Raw genomic sequence first — 20,128 nt, forward strand, 5'->3', positions numbered from 1 at the left:
CAGGGGGAGAGCTGAAACCAGCAGCTCACTCTCTTGGAGTTGTGTTAACTCTACACTGTGAGGAAAAGATGAACAAAAACGCACTTTTTGAGCTGAGACGAGCAGAGGACAGAGCTCTCCTGAGGCAGCAGCACTGAGAGCTGTCTCGTTTCTGAGGGAGCTCACTTCATCTGAACCAAGCAGCTCGAGTGGATCTCGGGGCGTTGGGGAAGCCACTGCGTGTTCCAGCCCTGCTGAGAGCCAGGTGACAGCAGAGAGGATGTTCTGTCCCCTAATGGTGTGACAAACACTCCAGGCTGACCACCCAGCACTGCTTGCACCCCTGGAGTGTTGATTCAAGAGGACGGGGACAGGAGGGGAAAGCAGTGGCTCAGCAGCAGCTGGAGCTGGGCAAACAGCACTGCTGGGCACAAACCCCTCCCCAGGAGAGGAAAACCATTCAGGTAAAAGCTGCATCCCCTGGATCTCTCCATTTAAAATAAAGGGAAAACAGCCTGCTCAGAAAAACTGCACCAAGAGCCCAGCAGGTACCTAAAAATATCTGTATTTCCCACCTGGCTCCCAGGCTGTCATCTGGTGAAGGTAAACTCTGGGTGACAGACTTGTGAGCTGTTTCCTGTGTCACACACCTTCCAATGTTTCAGTTCTGAAGGGGCAGAGTGGGGGCTGTGCCCAGCACCCCCCACTTCCACGGGGAATAAATAACACCCTGTGCCAGGCAGTTCTGCTGTCAGACCCTACCAGGCAGGACAATGAAATTCCTGCTCGCCCTGAGTCTCGAAATTAAAATCCTGGAGCTGCAGAACTGGGAGATGCTTCCAGCAAGATGAGAGGAGCCTGGGGCGTGAGGAGCTTCAGAGCCTGGGCAGATGGGGCTGCAAAGCCTTTTCTGACAGAAATGAGCTGAGCCACGGCGAGATGGATGAGCTGACACCCAGAGTTCAAGTGTGGGGAAGTTTATTTGGCCTGCAAATGTCCTGATTTCCAGCCTGCTGTCTATACCCTTCTTGGGACTAAAAATAAACCTCCAGACACAGTAAAAAAAAGGCATTTGCTGGCACTTGGGCCTGATTTAAGAATTAAAAAAGAAGGAAACATTAGCTGCATTTCTGGAGAAAGCACTGAATCAGCAAACCGGAGTTCCTTTCAAACCTCACTATGGTTAATTCTCCTTCCTTTTACGAAGCAGTCTTCCCCTTCAAGCTTCAATAATTATTTCTTTTCCCAACAAAAGACAGAAATAGTTTCAGAACAACTTTTACTAATGTTTACTGTGGCATATCGTGCTTATAAAATCTTTTTAATCTGTAACCATTTAACTTTTCCTGGCAAGATAAATCCAGGGCGATACAGATATTTTGTAAATACCACTCCAACTCCGCATCTGAGTCAGAGCAGATTATAAAAGAAAGTGGCATTTCAAACAGACTGGGGCTTGCAGGGCAGCAGGACACATTGAGAAAGAATCTGGGGATGAAGCAGAGTTGAGAGTTCAGGATGTGCTGCGTGGCACAGATGGCAGCTCTGTGCCCTGCGCTTCCGTGGGGGCACTTCTGAGGTCAGCAGCCCTCCCTGGGGGAAGTGAGTCAGCAGGAGCCTCAGTGATTTCAACACCTTTGGTATAAATTCCATAGATCAGTAATAGGAACTTTGCAAAACTCCTGCTAATTTGGGGCCTGTGAGACTTTCCACTGAGTGACTTTGAGAAGTGCCAAGCCCTGCCCCAGCGTGCGCATGGCAGCAGCACTGGGGCTCCAGCAGCAGCAGCAGCACGGTTCTGCTTTGCTGAGTTTGCAAACAGCCCCTGGCCCACAGAAGGGGAAGGCAAGAGCAAAGCCCTGGCTCTCTGGGCCTGATGCTCACCTCGGACATTTTTCTGTCTGTGCCAGAAATCTGCTGTGTGGCTCAGGGAAGATGCAGAAGCATCACCTGGGTCTGCACCTAAAAAGGCACAAAACACTCAAGACCCACCTTTAAATTGCACATCAGACACTCAAAGCAGTCCTGTAAGGGCTGGCTTTTCAGATATTGATTATTGCCTCTCTTACTTTTTCTAATGTTTTTCAAGTTATGACGTGCTTTGTATTAACTTGTAGCAACAAACAGAAAAAGCTTTCCAGATTTTTAGTGGGTTTTTTGAATCTTTTAAAATCCTCCCCAACTCACATTCAGGGATGTGAGATGCTCCAAAAACCCACAAAAAGCCCCATAACACTGCCCATTCTTTCCAGCCTGCCTGTCCTTTACACAGCTTGATAGATGGAAACATGATTTCCCTGCTGTTTGCACTTCCTTTTATGAGTTATTCACTTTTTTTTTCTTTTTTTTTTTACCTGGAGACACTCCTGTGCCCACAGTTGTGCTCCTGGGGAATCCAGTCAGTGGCTGTTTGTGGTTTAGTCATTGTTTAAACAGACCCACAGCACACAGAGCTGGGTGAAGAGAACTGGCCTGCTTTATTCAGCTTATAGGTCTGTCCTACAGAATAAAACTGCCCTTTTTTGACATGATTAGGCCCAAATTTGCCATAGTGGCTGCATTTGCCACAATAAAACAGGCAGGACCAAAGTAAGTCCAAACACTTCGTGAGAAGCTCTAAAGAGCTTTGAAAGCTCTTTGTCATTATTTCTTCCAGGGTTCCATCCCAGGATCATGTAATTAAAGATCAGCCCCTCAGTTCCAGGTTTGTGACAATATTCAGAATATTGTCAGAATATTCAGAGCTGGCAGGGGATCACCAGCTGTGGACGCAGCAGCAGATGGGTGACAAACCTTCAACCCAACGTTCCTGCAGCAAGAGCAGCAGAGCCCAGCAGGTGGTGGGGAAATGGAAAAAGGGATTTAAGGGAAAAAGGGATTTAACCTGCCCTGGAATTCAGAAGGTGCAGGGAGAGGTGAGGAGCAGAGCACAGGAAGGGCAGGGACAAACAGCCAAGGAGCTGCACAAAGCAGTGCAAATGAGACAACCAAGGCATCAGGGGCTGCTCCCTGGGTTTATGACAGCAATTGTTTGCCTTTGTGCGCTCATAAAGGCATTTCAAATAAACAGAACATTTCCTAGTATAGGCCATGGCACTGTTTTCTTCCTGGTAAAAGTTTCAAGAATACCAGAGGAATATTAAGATGCTGACACGTGAAACTCAACAAAAGAAGCAACAAGCCTTTTCCTGTTATTAAACAAACGGAAAGTAAATACTCCAGATTGGGATATATTCCATAAGAGGATGTTCTGGTGGTTTTTTTGTATTTAAAAACATATATACCTTTGGCAACTAGTTGGTTTATTTATTTCAGTTCTTAGAATGTGATGATTTAGGGGTTTTCCTTGATTTGTTTGTTATTTTGTCCTTCTGTCAGCCGTGACACATGAACCTAGAGAGCATTTGGGATGAGCTCTGAGACACATTTCAGGTAAAATCTGAGTTCCACAGGACTGTTCCTGTGCAGAGAAATCTTAAAGCACGTTCCTGGATCAGGCACAGTCCGAATTAGATGGAGTGACACCAGATTTTGGTTTTGTTCTATAATAAAAGAACCTATTCTGCTTCCTTAGCATTGTAAATGAGGTAAAAGTTTTGGATTCAAACTCAGTTTTAGATGTTACACTCACAGCTATGGGAATTATAAATCACCAGAGCCTCGTTTGCATGTGGTCCTGGAAGCTGCCTTAAAATGCTCTGGCACATAGCATTCCCTAAAATTCTAAAATATTAAATATTCTGTGCCTTACATTTAACTAACTGAAAATGCCTGGGAAACCAGAAGAAAAAGAAAAAGAAGAAGAAAAAGAAGAAGAAAAAGAAGAAGAAAAAGAAAAAGAAAAAGAAAAAGAAAAAGAAAAAGAAAAAGAAAAAGAAAAAGAAAAAGAAAAAGAAAAAGAAAAAGAAAAAGAAAAAGAAAAAGAAAAAGAAAAAGAAAAAGAAAAAGGAGAAAAAGAAAAAACAACAAAAAATAAAATAAATAAAAATTTTTAAATTAAAGAAGGAAAAAAAAAAGAAAAAGAAAAAATTAAAGAAAAAAGGAAAATCTGCTGGGTTATTCCTAGAAGGGAATCCAGTAATCTTAAATAAAGCCTTCTTTTCAGCTCCTTGGAATTCCCTCATATCTGAGTGAAATCTCTGCTCTCTGGCCTCTTATTAATGAATGGGGCTGCAAATGACAAAAACAAGCAGTGAAAAACACCTTCAATAAATGAGCACCAGAGGCTGCTACCTACAGTTTGTTTAAAATTGGGAGCATTAAAAAGTCCCTGTGCTCACTCAGTGCACAAACCTCTGCCTTCCAGCATCCATTAGACAGCCAGGAAAAGTAGGTAAATATTAGGCATCAATATTTGAAGAGAAATGTAATGAGCAAAGCAGTTGTTTGACAATTAAGCAGGTGTTCCTAAAATTCTGAGCCACTGCTTTAGGGCTCTGTGCTCACCCGAATGCAGAAAAAAAGGCTGTGCAGAGAAAAACTGGAGGTCAACCAAAAAGGATTCAAAAAGCCCACTAAAAATCTGGAAAGCTTTTTCTGTTTGTTCCTACGAGTTAATACAAAGCACGTCATAACTTGAAAAACATTTTAAAAAGCAAGAGAGGCAATAATCAATATCTGAAAAGTCTGCCAGCCCTTACAGGACTGCTTTGAGTGTCTGAGATGTGCAATTTAAAGGTGGGTTTTGAGTGTTTTGTCCCTTTTTAGGTGCAGGCCCAGGTGCAGCCTTGACTAATATAAAATCTATCTCCCATTTCCATCTGGCAGTGGAGCAGAACAATCGCTCTGCATTCTGCACGGGGCTGAGAGGAGCCCTGAATGAAAATTGCTGAAACATGGACACCTAGTGGAGACACCCAGCTCTTACTGTGCCCTTTCCAAATGGAATACACACCAAAAAAATGAACTTTTGCTGCTCATCTTGCTGGAAGCTGGAGTTTTTTGTGCCCAGCTGTGTGCTGAGCCACACGAGGTGAAGGTGAGGGAGTCAGGATTTGGCCAAACAGAAGCTTTGCCTCGTTGAGCAGCTCACCCAGGGGACTGATGGAGCAGAAAAACTAATGAGCCACGCAGAAACAAATGGTTCTTCAGCAAAAGGTAAATACATCTGGCACTGGGGCTCCAGGGCTGGGTGAAAATCAGGGGGTTTAAGTGCCCTTAATTCCCCCTGGAGTGGCCAGCTCAGAGCTTTTGCATTTGTTTCCAGGGGGAGAAGGGAAGCAGTGCCTTTGGGGAGGCGGGATGCCGAGAAAATTAATGCTCACACCATTTTCTAATGCATCTGGAACAAAAACTGAGGGCAGGGAGTGACTGGGATGCCCCCAGAGAGCCCTGATGGGATGGGATAATGGGATGGGATGGGATGGGATGGGATGGGATGGGATGGGATGGGATGGGATGGGATGATGGGATGGATCCTGCAAGAATTCCACACCCAAGTGTGTTTAATCTCCAAGAACACACAGTCACTGTCCATGTCTGAAGTAAGTACACCCATGCCATACTCATCTCTAAAATCCTCTTTTCTCATGCTGTTCCCTTCACTGCCATGCTCCTCGGGATTGCTGCTATTATGGGATTTCTCACTGGGCAGATGCTTGGCCAGTATTTGACTTCTCTTTTTTTGTCTCCTGTGAAAACCATCTGAAACTAAGCAGAAACTAACCTTGATTTATTTCTTTAATAAACAAAATTAAGATGCTGCATGTTAATAAAAATGAAAAGTATTCCCTAGTTGTTGGGGGTTTTTTTTAAGTTTCCAAAAACAGTCCCATATCTCTGTCAAAGTTAATGTAACCAGAATTTCCATGGGAATTTCTGTCAGTCTGGGGAAAGTGGAACTGGCTAATGTAAATAACTACAGCCCATCCTCCCACTGCTGTCTGCATCACCTTGTGAGAAAGAAAATCCTGAAAGGAGAGTGTCATCATGGGGGTTTTGTGGATTACGACTCGGATGGGATAACAAAATTTTACAGCAACATTCTGTCAAAGCCAGACAGAAATTATTACAATGACAAATCATGACTTGAATTTCATGGGACTTCACACAAAACCCTTTTCTTTTTTGGCACAGATTCCAAAGTTACCTAAAGACACTGTAAGAACAGATCATTCTTTTATGATTTTTATGAGTAGCTTTCTACATGGGCAAATAGTTTTACAGGCTGACATTTATGTTTCTTTTAATAAGCCTAAGCATGTAAAATATGTATTTAAGGAGTACCTGGCCTGTATGTTTTGGCTGAGGTAGGACTGAGAATTAACTCCCAACTGCCTCTAAAATCCCCAAACACTTAAAAAACCACCTTGGCTAACAAAGCCCCCCTGTACCTTCCTGCCCATGGCAACTCCATTTCACTGGGGTAGAAACTTCGCAGCACAGCAACTCATTAATATTAGCTGTTAAATATTAGTTCATATAATATAAAATGAGCTCCTATTTTATAAGGGGAATATTTCTTCCAAATGATTCCAGATGGGCTTTGCAATGAAACAGTGCCTGTGGAAGGACACAAACCACAGGCAGGCTGAGAGCACAGCATTGCAAACGTTGTACGGATTTCAGAGGAAATCGCCACGTGTGTGGTCACAGGAGGAGTTCAATGAGCCTGGCAGGGAGATCATGTCCTGCCACTGGAACTGGCTTTCAGCTCTGTTCCTCCACCAGGGCCTGAGAAATCCTGGGGCAGCACAGAGCAGGAGCATCCTCCCCCTGGAAAGACACTGGGAGATCAGAGGGGCTCCTGTGCATGCACTGGATCTGACATGGATACCATAACACATCCACATTTATATCCATATTTCTGGGATTTGTATCTGAATTTCTGGGGCTGGCAGTGCAGACAATGGGGCATTGAGAGTCAGGCAGCAAAGGCAACTGTGTCAGGGCTGAAAGGTTACAGCCACGGTGATTTAGGGAAGACTCCTCTCAGCCTTGTCAGGAAGCTGACATTGCCTCGGACCTTAATTTAATAATGCAATAAATCAGCCGAGTGTCAAGAAATGGTGAGCAATTGAATGGTGTGCCTTAGAGCACTGACTCAGCCGGAGGCAGCCGGGAATTCTCTGCTCCCGGTGCCATTCCCAGCGCAGGGAGCAGAGCTCGGGGGGAGCAGGCCGGGCAGGAGCTGCAGCTCATTCTCTGCCGCGCTGCAGGAGCAAAAATCAACCCTGCCAACTGCCAGCAAAGGGATCTGCAGGGCTCAGCACAGCCCCGTGTCTCGAGGCAGGATTAGCTGTATCTGCACTGTTCCTGAGCGTTTGTTTAGCCTGCTCTGAGGGTGCCGGTGATGGACACGGTACAATCCTCACTCACAGGTACAACACTGTTTTGCTCCTCCCGTATTCCAGTGGCCCTGCAGGACAATGCAGGTCTGTTCTGTGCACTTTACCATTTCTAGACTGGGTGATTTCAGCCTTGTCCCTCTCCCCGTGGCTCCTGACAGCGGTGTGGTGTCCCTGACTCCCTGGGATGCGCGGTGACCTCGAGGGCTGCAGCTCAGAGCTGTCACTGGGGTGCTGCTGCCTGCTCGTCCGCTGCCTCATCATCAGCAGGGACAAGCAGACATTGCTGAGAGTGTCTGCACAGTTATTGATAGAAGAAATTGATAGATAAAAGAAACGTGGTGTGACTCATCCAAAGCTTGTCCTTCAGACAGCAAGTTCTGGCTGCAGCTCGATCTGGGCTTATCAGGAACGGGAGCAGTTTCTTCAACAGGAGTGTGAGTGAGTTAATTGAGGGTCTGGCCATGGGTTCTCTTCAAGGCTGCACGCTGATAATGAAATGTGAGTGGCCTGTAGCTCCTCGTGTTTTGTCTGCTTCTCCCTGCAGGGAACGTCCCATAGTAAATGTGTCTGCGCAAAGAGAAAATCCAGATATAGCTAGCAGAGATAAACCCGCTTTCATTCAAGTGAGACTTGGTTTGACCATTTTATAAGGACTTTTGAATCAGAGTGACATCTTTGATGCTGGGTGACTTTCATTTTGTTGCCTGGAATATTTTAACTTGGGTATTTTAATGGCAGAGCTCTGAGAATGCTCTGAAGTTACCAGAGCATTTTTGTACTTTGTGACAGGAACACACCAGGCCCCTCTGAGGTTTGGCTGCAACACTTTTTGTGCAAATCAACATCAAAACAAATTAAAACTCCTGAGCTGGTGTATCAAGCAAACCTCTGTGGGCAATAACTGTAAGAACACAAGCCGAGTGTTCTCATGTTTTGGGCAATAATTCCTGTCTGGCCTTGTAATCACTATTGCTGCCCTTTGGCTCACCATAAAAAAAAAACAGGAATGAGAGATAAAATACCTCCTAAGAAGGACGTATTATTATAGCTTTTCATCAGGGAATTCCCTGATCTCTGCTGGGAATCAGAACTCTCTGCTGAGAGTCTGCGTCCCTGGAGCCAAATTGTCTCGATCCTCTTTGTGTGACAGTGTCACCTCCCAGTGTCTTTGTGTGACAGTGTCACCTCCCAGTGTCTTTGTGTGACAGTGTCACCTCCTAGGGTAACCTCCAACAGGAGCGTGCCGTGGGTGAAGGGGCGACCGTGGGTTTGACAAGCAGGGCTCAAGCTGTACAAAAAGAGACGCCAGGTCCTAAATAGTGAAAATGCTTTCTATTCAGGTGCTTTTATCTTACAGTCGCACAAGCCCGTCCTGCCGAGCTGGCTCTGAGCTGCGGGAGCGGCCTCACCTGGCGGGACAGCGGCGCCTTGTCCCGGGCGGCCACCGAGCCACGGGCTTTGTCCCGGAGCCAACGAGCGGAACACTGTCCCTGCGTCCTCACAGCGCTAATTAATCATCCCCGCGTGTGTCCTGCCGCTGCTCGAGGAGCGCATCGCTCGCTCCGAAAGCTTCTCTCACTCGGTCACGCCAAAGCCGCCGGCGCCGCGTGATTTGTCCCCGGGAAGGACAGCCGCGCATCCCGGGAGGGACAGCCCCGCATCCCGAGGGGACAGCCCCGCATCCCGGGGGGACAGCCCCGCATCCCGGGGGGACAGCCCCGCATCCCGGGAAGGACAGCCCCGCATCCCGAGAGGGACAGCCCCGCATCCCGGGAGGGACAGCCCCGCATCCCGGGGGGACAGCCCCGCATCCCGGGGGGACAGCCCCGCATCCCGGGAGGGACAGCCCCGCATCCCGGGGGGACAGCCGCGCATCCCGAGGGGACAGCCCCGCATCCCGGGGGGACAGTCCCGCATCCCGGGAGGGACAGCCCCGCATCCCGGGAGGACAGCCCCGCATCCCGGGGAGACAGCCGCGCATCCCGGGGGGACAGTCCCGCATCCCGGGAGGGACAGCCGCGCATCCCGGGAGGGACAGCCCCGCATCCCGAGAGGACAGCCCCGCATCCCGGGAGGGACAGCCCCGCATCCCGGGGGGACAGCCCCGCATCCCGGGAGGGACAGCCCCGCATAGTGGGGGGGACAGTCCCGCATCCCGGGAGGGACAGCCCCGCATCCCGGGAGGGACAGTCCCGCATCCCGGGAGGGACAGCCCCGCATCCCGGGAGGGACAGCCGTGCATCCCGGGAGGGACAGCCGCGCATCCTGGCGGGGACACAGCGGAGCCGGGAGCACATTCCCTGTCCTTCCCTGCCGGCAGCATCCCTCGCTCGGGGCCGGCAGCCGGGCCGGGACACCGCGGCCCCAGCTCTGCCAGGGCGGCACACCCGAGCGAGAGCGGGCCCGCACGGCGGGGACGGAGCGGGACCGAAACCTCCCCTGGCCCAGGGATGGCGCGGGACCGGGATGAAGCAGGACCGAACCCCCGGCAGGGACCGGATCCTCCTCTGGGCTTGGGACGAAGCGGGACCGAGCCCCCGGGCGAATGGAGCGGGACCAGCGATGGAGCGGGGCGGGACCCCCGGGCGGGGCTGGAGCGGGACCGGGAATGGGGCGGGACCGATGGGCGGGGCTGGAGCGGGACCGGGAATGGGGCGGGACCGATGGGCGGGGCTGGAGCGGGACCGGGAATGGGGCGGGGCCGGTGGGCGGGGCTAGAGCGGGACCGGGAATGGGGCGGGACCGATGGGCGATGCTGGAGCGGGACCGGGAATGGGGCGGGGCCGGTGGGCGGGGCTGGAGCGGGACCGGGAATAGGGCGAGACCGATGGGCGGGGCTGGAGCGGGACCGGGAATGGGGCGGGACCGATGGGCGGGACCGGGAATGGGGCGGGGCCGGTGGGCGGGGCTGGGGCGGCGGCAGTGCCCGGAGCGGGGCGGGGCCGGGGCGGGCTCGGGGCGGGGCCGTTCCCGCGCGGGCTCAGTGCGCAGGCGCGGTGGCGGCGCGGCGGTGACGGTGACAGTGACGGTGACAGTGACGGTGCGTGGCGCGCGCGGGCGGCGGGAACGGCCCGGCTCGGGCTCCCCGAACCCACCGGGACACCCCGGCACCGCACACTGCCCCTCAAACCCACCGGGACACCCCGGCACCGCACACTGCCCCCGAACCCACCAGGACACCCCGGCACCGGACACTGCCCCTCAAACCCACCGGGACACCCCGGCACTGCACACTGCCCCTCAAACCCACCGGGACATCCTGGCACCGCCCCGGGTCGGGTGCGGATCTTGTCCCGGGGCTCCGGGGGCAGCGCTGAGGGGATCCCGGGCAGCGCTGAGGGGATCCCGGGCAGCCGTGAAGGGATTCGGGGCAGCGCTGAGGGGATCCGGGGCAGCCCTGAGGGATTCCCGGGGCAGCGCTGAGGGGATCAGGGGCGGCGCTGAGGGGATACCGGGCAGCGCTGAGGGGATCCCGGGCAGCGCTGAGGGATTCCCGGGGCAGCCCTGAGGGATTCCCGGGGCAGCGCTGAGGGGATCCGGGGCAGCGCTGAGGGGATCCCGGGCAGCGCTGAGGGATTCCCGGGGCAGCCCTGAGGGATTCCCGGGGTAACCCTGAGGGGATCCGGGCAGCCCTGAGGAGATCCCGGGCAGCCCTGAGGGGATCCCGGGCAGCCCTGAGGGATTCCCGGGGCAGCCGTGAGGGGATCCGGGCAGCGCTGAGGGATCCCTGCGGGGATGGCTGCCCGCAGTGCCTCGGCCCAGCGCATGCCGCTGTGAGGATGCTGCCAGGCCGCGGCTCTCCTGCAGAGTGACAGAGCCCCGGGTGTCGGAGCTGAAGGGAGCCCCGGGAGCGCCCGGTCCCGCACACACAGCCCCGCAGTGCCACCCGGCCCTGGGAGCGCTGCCCCAACGCTCCCGGAGCTCCCGCTGTTCGGAACGGTTCATAGTTAGGCACTTGTATGGTTTCTGCTCTTGTGCTCATTGCTCTGCTTTGTTCCTGGGTGTGTTTTACTCCTTTATTGCTGGAGTTTCCTTCATGGGCTCTGGGCTGAGGAGCAGCCCTGTCTGCTGCGCAGGGGATGCCCCAGAGGCAGATCGGAGATCTCCAGCACATCCCTGCCTGTGTTTGGTGGCAGAGCTGCAGAATTAAACCTGTGTTACCCTGCAGGGTCCACGGAGAATGTGCTGCTGTAGGAGGGGTCTTGCTGAAACACAGGAAAATGGGTGAACCTAAATTCCCGGCTGTTAAATCTTTTCTTTCCACTTCTTAGGAGGATAAATTAAGACATGGCAGAAGCAGTTTTTCACCCCCCAAGAAGGAAAAGAAGAGTTTTCGAGTCCTATGAGGCTCCCTTTCCTGTGGATGTCGGGGGGAAGGATTTCAGACTCTGCCAGGCTGAGATCATTAACAACAATGTGATTGTGAGGAACCCCGAGGATATTGAACAGCTCTACAACAAGGTGCTGCACCCTGTTTGCACAATATCTGTAGTGTTTTAAATGCAGGAAAAACATAATACTGGTTCAAATCTGCTGCCTTTATCTTCCCTGCCTCTTCAGCTTCCTGTGATTCTCCATATTTCCCTTTTCTCCTGAAATCAGTACAAAAAATATATTCTGTATCAAATGTGAAAAGTCTTTCTTATCCAAGAAAATAAATTTTGGAATGAAGTGGCATTGTGAGCTAAGAAACAGCTGCAAAGCCTTCATGTTTATGTCTACTTTCAACATTTCGTGAAACTTTTCAAAGCATTTTCTTGTTTTTAAAGCTCAGGGGGTTGAAATATTAATGCTTTATAAGTGCTTGTATAATTCCTTTAACTCCAGAGGGGTTTATTCCTGTGTAAAACAAGCTGTGTTCAGTTTTTTGTGTCTGAGTACCATTCTAACACAGTGGTGTCTCCTTGGTTTCAGGTGTTGTTTTCAAACGTTTGCTGAGAGGTTTTGGCTGACAAATGTTTCGAGTTCAGGGAGAAGACCCAACACTCTCCAGGCTACATAGGATTTAAACACTTGGTTAAACCAGGTGTTTAATACTGAACCAAGAGCTAAACAAGCTTTAGGCAGGGCTGAAATGCTGCAGAGTTCAGCTGTTTGTTCCAGCTGGTCTCCCCAGTCTGCATTTTATGAATGGGAAAGAAGTTCTTTTTTGTGCCATGGGATAATTTGGGGTTTTTGCTGTCCTTTGCAGGGCTATTTTGGAAAGGGGATCCTTTCCAGGAGCCGGCCAGTGTTCAGCATTTCAGATCCTCAGCTGGTGGCCAAGTGGAGAGGTAAATAGGGGCTGTTAGCAGCTCAGCACTGCTCTGGTAGCTCTTCTCACCTTTCCTCACCCATTGAAAGGATATTTTTATAAATTACATGCAGAATAATAATCTGCTGGATTGGATCAGGTGAAAGATATCTGTCTGTCCCCATCTCTCCTGCCTGGGAAAACCCCAAGAGTTGAAATCCATGTGGATAATTCCTTAGTGCATTCCCCCAAACCTTCACTGAACTGTTGCTCGGGAAGACTGAAGTAAAGGGATCATCCTGGGGCTTTCCCCCCCCCTTATTTTCCTTGGGTTTAATCTGCAGATTTTGGCATCCCTGAAATGATGAGGGAAGGATTGGTGGAATTTTAATTTTGCTTGGAGCCAGTCACACCCAGTCTGCTCCTGGCTGTTTATGTTTATGGTTTTGCCTGTTTAAAAACTCGTTTTTTACTCACCCATGACAGTAAAGTCCCAGAGACCATCACTGGATTTTATCCTGTCCCTCCATAATTGTCTGGAGAAAAACGTGTATTTAGTTCTTCCCTGTGCAGTTCTTCCCTGTTACATTTGTACCTTTCCTGGTTCTGCTGTGTCCTGCTTGGGAAAAGTGGGACCAAAATGGCTTTGAGGACTGAAAATGGGGACAATTCCCAGGCTGCAGATCACCCCAGTGACCAAAATCACACAAAACCATCTTTATATTGATGAAACAATGTATGGTTTTTCTTTACACAGGTGTTAACACAAACATGCCCATAATTACATCTCAAAAGTAAGTGAATTTGCTTTTATCTGGTTTTGGGAAAGAGATTGTTCTGGTTTATATTTTTCATACTGGGTTGCAGGTTGACGGCTGTATGAATTAAGACAGTAACTTGCTTCTATTTTTTTCCTCATTATTTCATTTATAAATCACTTTAGAAGAAGTAGAAGTAGGGTAGGGGGTGATCCTCAGGGTGGTTTTTCACGTAGGCTTGTAGGTGTTGATTGCTGAATAGAAGCCAAGGCATGCACAGAGTGGGTAATTAATTAATAACAATTACAAGCATAATAAACATTCTTCAGGGGAGGAGCAGGAAAAGAAGTTTCTGTGGCAGGCTATTTAAGATATCTCTTCCATTTCCACATTGGGTTTTTAAGGTGTATCTGAAGCAGCTCTTGAACTTTTACAATGCTTTGATGTTTTACCTTTTTTTAAGTCTCACTTAACATTGGTGGTTTGTACACTTAGCAGAACAGAGTGTTGGACCACATACTTATTTTTTTTCCTGCTTAAATAGTGTAAAACTATTAAGCGTGCACAGGTGAGATACTCAGTTGGTTTTAATCTTATGAAAACTAAAAAAATTACCTTGAGTTTGAAAATTATGCTCCTGCAGCCCTCAGTTTTAGGTAAGAAAAACAGTAACCATATAATTACTAATGCTGCTACAGTTACTGCTGCTTGCAGACGCTGAGCACCAATGAAAGTGTGATTTTACTGGTGCACAAAAGGCTCTGCCTCTGCAGAGACCTGCAAGTGCAAATTAAATGGTAATTAAATAATAGGACAGAGAAGAGTGTCTTTTATATAACAAAGAGCAGAGCCCTGAATTATCCAGCTTTATCAGGAGCCTGCAGGGGGACTTGTATTTGTGTTGACACATGGAATTTGCATTTAATGTCCTTGTTACCTGGGCTGAAATTGCTGCCTGAGGATTTTGTTCAGGGAAATAAAAAATGCTGTACAAGATTTCCACCTTCGCAGAGTGAAGAGTCATGTTTCAAGTGACTTAATGTTATTTTAATAACATTAAATGGTTTTAATGTTGTTCATTTGTTATTTTCCAAAAGAAGGAACTGAAAAGGCGCTAAAAACTCTGCCACGATCGAAAACTATTAGAAATAGTAGCTGAAACCTGTAAATATCTCAGTGATGGGATTGTTGTCATTTCTCAAGGATATAACTGAGGGGTTTGGTTCCAAAGGGTGGTTTCTGCTGGAGAATTTTCCACTGGTGTTCCTGCTGTGCCATTGCTGTTTCCAGGGCAGTTAAAGCAGAGTTTTGCAGCTCCTACTCTCAGTCCTTGGCTGTGTAAAAGCTGGAGTGGGAGGGCTCTTGTTCCATGTTTCAATCCTGCAATTCCAATTCCAAATTTGTGGGGAATTCAGGCTTAAGGCTTTCATGGGAGAAGGGACTTTCTGCCTGGTGAAGCTGCTGCTCCTTGAACCTGCCCAGCAGCTTGGCAGGGCTCAGCAATGCTGTTTGCTGCCAGGGAAATTGAAAAGGCCAAACAAAGGCACACGAGGCAGCAGAATCCTGGTGTTCATGAAGCTCCCTAAGAAACTGGAGCCCCACTGCATCCATCACATTTGTGCCCAGCCGCTGCTGGGGGCGTTTGTGAACTGTGCTGAACCTTCTGGGGCTTAAAGTGTTAATCAAAGGATGCAACCCCTGGAATTCCTCCTTTCCTGTGCTCCCCAGGTACCAGCGGCGCGTGCAGTGGGCTCAGAGCGTCCTGCAGGAGCAGGGCCTGGACAGCTGCTCCGCCACCAGAATCCTGGAGAGCTACACCAAGCCCCTGGGGCTGCCCTTCTGCAGAGGGGACGGGGCTGGACAGGCTGGGCACAGCTGCACCAGAGCGAGGCCAGGAAATGCAGAAGTGTGCAGGAAAGCTGCTGGCAGGGAAGGAGCCCAAAGCCCTGAGGGTCAGGAGGGGCGCTCTGGGGAGGGAGGATGTGCGGCCCTGGATCCTGGGAGTGCCTCCAGGGACCAGGAACAGGGGCATCCCAGGGAAATGGCTGAAGGGTCCTGCCACAGGGACCCTCCTGTGCTCTGGGGCTGCGAGGGAAAGCAGAGCCCTGAGCAGAGGGCTTGGGAGGGGATGGACTCAAGGGAATGTGCTCCCGAATATGTGCTGGTGCAAGAGGAGGAAGAAGGCAGCTCCTGTCCTGAAGATGACTCCACTAATGCACAAGAGAATGTAAGAAAAAGATCTAATCTTTTAGACAAAGCTACTTTCAGAATTCGTTATTTTTTCCAGTTCAACATTTTAATAACAGTCAAATTTTCTTGTAGCGTGTCAAGAAGGAAGTATTAGTATGCAGAAAAAACCCATTTAGGATTTTTGAGTACTTACAACTCAGCCTGGAAGAGGTATGTGTCAAGCACAGTGCAAGTTGGTTTGCTTTTCATCTGAAAAAGTAAACCTTAGCTTATGTTACACTGTCATTTAAAATATGTTTCTAAAATACAGGGTCCTGTGTCTCCTAAGGACCTGGACTGTCTTAGTCATTAAACTTAGCTTTAATATGCTAATAATTACATGAGAGGGTAAAAAACTAGAGTTCAATCCTGTTTGCTTTAGGTGAGTAATCCCACTGACACAGAGACCAGTGACAGGACTTAAATATAGAAATACCAGGAATGCAACATTTGTATGAATCCTTTTTCAATTCTGCTGCTTCTAATTGTATTTATGTGTCAGTTTTAACAGCATGCCTTCAGCAGGGATGACTTTGCAGAAAATTAATTAATGAAGCCTTTGTTCTTGCAAGGCTTTGTGTGTAAACTACAGGAGGAATGTAGCTATCGCTTAAACTGCCTCTGTTTGTTTTTTCAGGCTTTTTTCTTGGTGTATGCTCTGGGATGTTTAAGTATTTATTATGGTGAGGTAAGAGATTGGATTAATTTTGGGTTACTGGGGATGCATTTTCTCTGGGTATGGTTTGGTCTGAATCTTCACCTGTGTGGCACTGATTTGTGCTGTTAATTCTGGAGGAGGATGTACCAAACACAGGAATTGGGAAGATTTTCTTACAAGTGATGGTATTTCTGTTTAGGAAATACAGGTCTGAAAGCTTTAAGTGTACCAAGACAAATACAATTAAGCACTGTCTGTCTGCAGAGAAAGGATTTTTGTTGTAACTTAGGCAGGAAACTTAGGAGAAATCATATGGTAAATTATCACACCTGAGATGGCAAAATTCCTTGGAGTTTTAAGCATTAATTCTACCAAGCTATTATTAATGTAATGCCATAATAATTCAAACCTGTGTTTTAGTTGAAGGTTGATCACCCTTTCCTTTGGCAGGGATGTTATGGGACTGATTGTGAACTGCCTAAAAGAGCCACTAAGTGGAGCAGCAGGTTCCTGCCTTCATTCAGGGGTTCTGTCGTACCGTCGGCAGCTCCTGCTCTGGGGCTGTGCTAGTTGGTGTTTGTCATGCTGTGCAGCAGAGCGTGGCTGCTTTATCTCAGTGCAGTGACCTTGCTGTGTGCTTTGCAGGAGCCCCTGAGCATCGTGAAGCTGTGGGAAGTGTTCAGTGAGGTGAAGCCTGATTTCAAAACCACCTACATGGCCTACCACTACTTCAGGGGCAAGGGCTGGGTGCCCAAGGTGGGGCTGAAGTATGGCACAGATCTCTGTGAGTACCTCCCCAAAAGTGGGATCATTTCCTGCTCACCCCTTCTCCAGGCAAGGCAGAACTCCAGAGAGGAGTTCAGGGAGGAGCTGCAGGACCGGAGCAGCCTTTGCTGCTTGCAGTTGGCAGAGGACATTTGGGGTTAGCAGTGAAGTTGGGACATGAGTGGGAAGGAACATCCCATATCCAGGAGGTGAAGAGACAGCTCGGAAGGTCTGGTTTGCTTCATGAGGTTCATAATTCTTACAGGATCGCACTGAAATTCCCTTCCCAACTTTCTCTGTCCTCTCCTAAACACATCTGCTGCAGTGTTAACATAACAGTCTCCAGAATAACAGGTTTGAGTCCAGATCCCAGTCCAGAATAAAGTTCATGCACCTCATTCATCCCATTTAAGAGAAGCTGGACTTCTGCTGAACTCACTGCTAGGACTGTTTCTTTGTGTGGGCTTTTTGGGGCAGAGAAAGAATGGACTTGGCTTTTTTGTATTACTGGTTGGAGGTTTATTACAGAAGTAATTCGAGGTGTCCTTGCCAAGGAACTCAAGATCTCCGTTTGGCTCGTGTCAACGTGAGCAGTGCAGTAACGCCTGTTATCACAGGAGAACGTGCATTGAACTCAGGTGGTTTTGGATGTGTGCAACCCAGCAGGTGTTTTAATGCTGCTGAAGTGGTGACACAGTTTGGGGGGTGTGCTGAGCAAGTCCTTTAGGTCAGTGTGTAACTCTGGATCCCTGCCAAAAACTCCATCCTGAACTCTTTCCTACAACAACTGCTAATTGCTCTGGTTCTTCTGCCTTACCCTTGACCTGCCACAGCCCTGCCCTGAGTCACTCTGCTGCTCTTCCTTCTCTCCACTTGCTGGGATAACCTAATTCTGAGCAGAATTCAAAGGAGTTGAAGATTTTTACTCGTGTACTTAAAATTTACAGAACATTTGACAATATTGATGGGCCCTGGTATTAAACCCACTGAAACTCTGATCTGACTGAGGTGTTTCTCTTTCATTTCAGTGCTGTATCGGAAAGGACCCCCATTCTACCATGCCAGGTTTGACACTCCTGTTTCTGGCTCATTTCTTTGCTTTAAGTTAAATTTCACTCACAGCAATTTAACATCTTCACTGGTTCAGCACATATTCATCACTCTAAATACATTGTGTTCACACTGGGAATGTGAAAATCCTTTTAGCAGAGGAGCTAAATGACACCATTTCTTTGAATATAAATAACAGGCATTCAAAATTGCAAGCTGCAGTGGATTTAGTACTCAGATGGTGATGGACTCAGGAAAATAATTGGATTTTGTAATACTGATTTAGAAAAATACGTGTTCTGGGTAATTTAGTAATTTAGGAGAACTTTTAAGGGATGCTTATTGTCTTTATTTGTTGGCTAGTCAGGTTGAACTCCCAGATAATAAATTGGTTATAAATGTCAGCTTGGCATTAACAAAGAGAATGCTACAAACATCAGAAGGGTGGGGAGGGAAGGCACCATTGGGCACATCCACAACTTCAGTATTTCTCCTCTTTTCCTTATAGAGAGACTCAGTTGCACAGCTTGCAAGCTGGCAGATTGTTTAATGCCAGTTTTTAGCCCCTCGTTCTTGAGTTGCCTTCAGAAAATGCCAGTTTCCTTTCCGTGACTTGTCCTGCCTGCTGTGTTCTGCAGTTACTCTGTCATTGCTGAGTTGGTGGATGATAATTTTGAAGGCTCCCTTCGCAGACCCCTCAGCTGGATGTCCCTGTCTGGGCTGAACAGAACAACTGCAAATGCTTCTAAGGTACAAGCTCTGTGGTAAAACCAGCTTTGGGATGATGAAGTTTGGCTCCAAAGGGCAGGGACTTGGAGTGAGGCTGGGAAGAGAATCCTACTGCTGAACAGTATGTTGATCTGCCAGTGGGAGAAGTTTCCTTTGTCAATATCCAGGTGAATCCTGGAAGAATTATTATTAAATAATAATAATAATGTTAGTCCTGCCACTTGTAGGAATGTTAGAAGTTGTGTGAGGAACAGCAAGACCTGAGAGACCCTTGTTCCCTGATTGCCACTTCTGTTTTTAAAGCCCTTTCCATCTCCCAGGATTTTCCTTTGAGCAGTGAGACTGGAATTTCCCTGAGATTGTCTGTGTGAGCGTCACGGTGTTTCCATAACCCACTGAAATTCCTGTGTTTCCTGGCTGCCCGCAGGAGCTCATGCTGTGCTACTTGATCAGACCTTCTGACATGACTGCCGAGGAGATGTCAACCCCAGAGTGCATGAAGAGAATCAAGGTTCAGGTGAGCGGCCGCTGCCTTTTTACAGCTCCCTGGGGGAACTGTGCCGCCTTCTCTGCCTTGATTTGGGTTTTGCACATGTGGCTGCAATAAAATTAAATTCCTTCATGCCCCAAGTCATGCAAAGTGCTTTGCAGGATCTCTGTAAACTTAACATCTCCTGTCTGAATGGGAATGTTGCTGATACCGTGCATGTAAGCATTTAGGGATTCCTAAAAACCTGTGGAGATAGCAGGGCTAAGGGAAGGTCAGAAATAAAAGGGGAAAAGTGTCTGAGAGTTCAGCTCTCTCCAGGAGCAAACAGACTCTTTTACTGAAATACCTCAGTGGCCACATAATACACATCAGTTTTACAGACCTAGTCCCCATCCCTCACTGATTTCCTGTAGCTTTTGGGGTTTTTTCCTTCCTAATTGCTGGGTTTTATTTCAGGAGCTGATCGTGTCTCGTTGGGTTTCCTCCCGGGAGCGCTGTGAGCAGGATGAATTTTAACTGACTGCACAAGAAAACCCCTCTTTTTAAAAACCACTTCTTGTTGTTTTTTACCTGATCTCATGATGAACTGTCGGCCCAGAACATTTTCTACCAACATACTCACTTGGTGTGTATAAATGCTGTTTAAAATGAGGTGTATCATGGTTACTGGGGAGAATGTTTTACTGAAAAATGTAAGTCAACAGATGAAAAGCTGTGTCCCAACTCAAAATATAAAAGATAAAAAGGTGCATGTTTGAGTGGTGGTTACTCTGCAGTCATTAGGAACAGTATTTCTGATATTATGGCAGCACAAACCTGACTTCACAGTCTTGGTGAATTCCGTTTTGGATTTGGGGAGAGGTTTGTTTGTTGCAGTTGGGACCCTGGAACTTACTTCTACAATCACAGCTCAGAACTGAGGAACTCTTGCCAGAAGTTAAATTTATT

General features: G+C 48.4%; 1 protein-coding gene across 3 annotated transcripts; it reads left to right on the forward strand.

Moving 5' to 3' along the window:
• The first annotated feature begins 10,200 nt into the window (after positions 1-10,200).
• Positions 10,201-19,929, forward strand: TSEN2 (tRNA splicing endonuclease subunit 2). Of its 3 annotated transcripts, none has more exons than XM_038148907.1 (12): positions 10,201-10,308; positions 11,540-11,729; positions 12,460-12,541; positions 13,259-13,295; positions 14,988-15,486; positions 15,582-15,659; positions 16,126-16,176; positions 16,792-16,930; positions 17,940-17,976; positions 18,600-18,711; positions 19,118-19,207; positions 19,637-19,929. In XM_038148907.1, exons 2-12 carry the CDS (start codon positions 11,556-11,558, stop codon positions 19,694-19,696), a joined length of 1,359 nt encoding a protein of 452 aa, XP_038004835.1. In that variant the 5' UTR covers positions 10,201-10,308; positions 11,540-11,555; the 3' UTR covers positions 19,697-19,929. The 3 variants fall into 3 exon arrangements, with proteins under 3 accessions (XP_038004835.1, XP_038004836.1, XP_038004838.1); XM_038148908.1 differs by having other exon boundaries at positions 10,232-10,296; XM_038148910.1 differs by lacking the exon at positions 10,201-10,308 and adding an exon at positions 10,495-10,547.
• Positions 19,930-20,128: the final 199 nt, after the last annotated feature.

This window comes from Motacilla alba, chromosome 12, assembly GCF_015832195.1.
Source record: "Motacilla alba alba isolate MOTALB_02 chromosome 12, Motacilla_alba_V1.0_pri, whole genome shotgun sequence".
Classification (NCBI taxonomy): domain Eukaryota; kingdom Metazoa; phylum Chordata; class Aves; order Passeriformes; family Motacillidae; genus Motacilla; species Motacilla alba.

What these genes read in the sequence shown, in the direction of transcription:
- TSEN2 (XM_038148907.1), top strand. Translation starts at nt 11,556, where the DNA reads ATGGCAGAAGCAGTTTTTCACCCCCCAAGAAGGAAAAGAAGAGTTTTC. An exon ending in TACAACTCAGCCTGGAAGAG is followed by an intron (nt 15,660 to 16,125) that starts GTATGTGTCAAG and finishes TTGTTTTTTCAG; the next exon opens with GCTTTTTTCTTGGTGTATGC. An exon ending in TAAGTATTTATTATGGTGAG is followed by an intron (nt 16,177 to 16,791) that starts GTAAGAGATTGG and finishes TGTGCTTTGCAG; the next exon opens with GAGCCCCTGAGCATCGTGAA.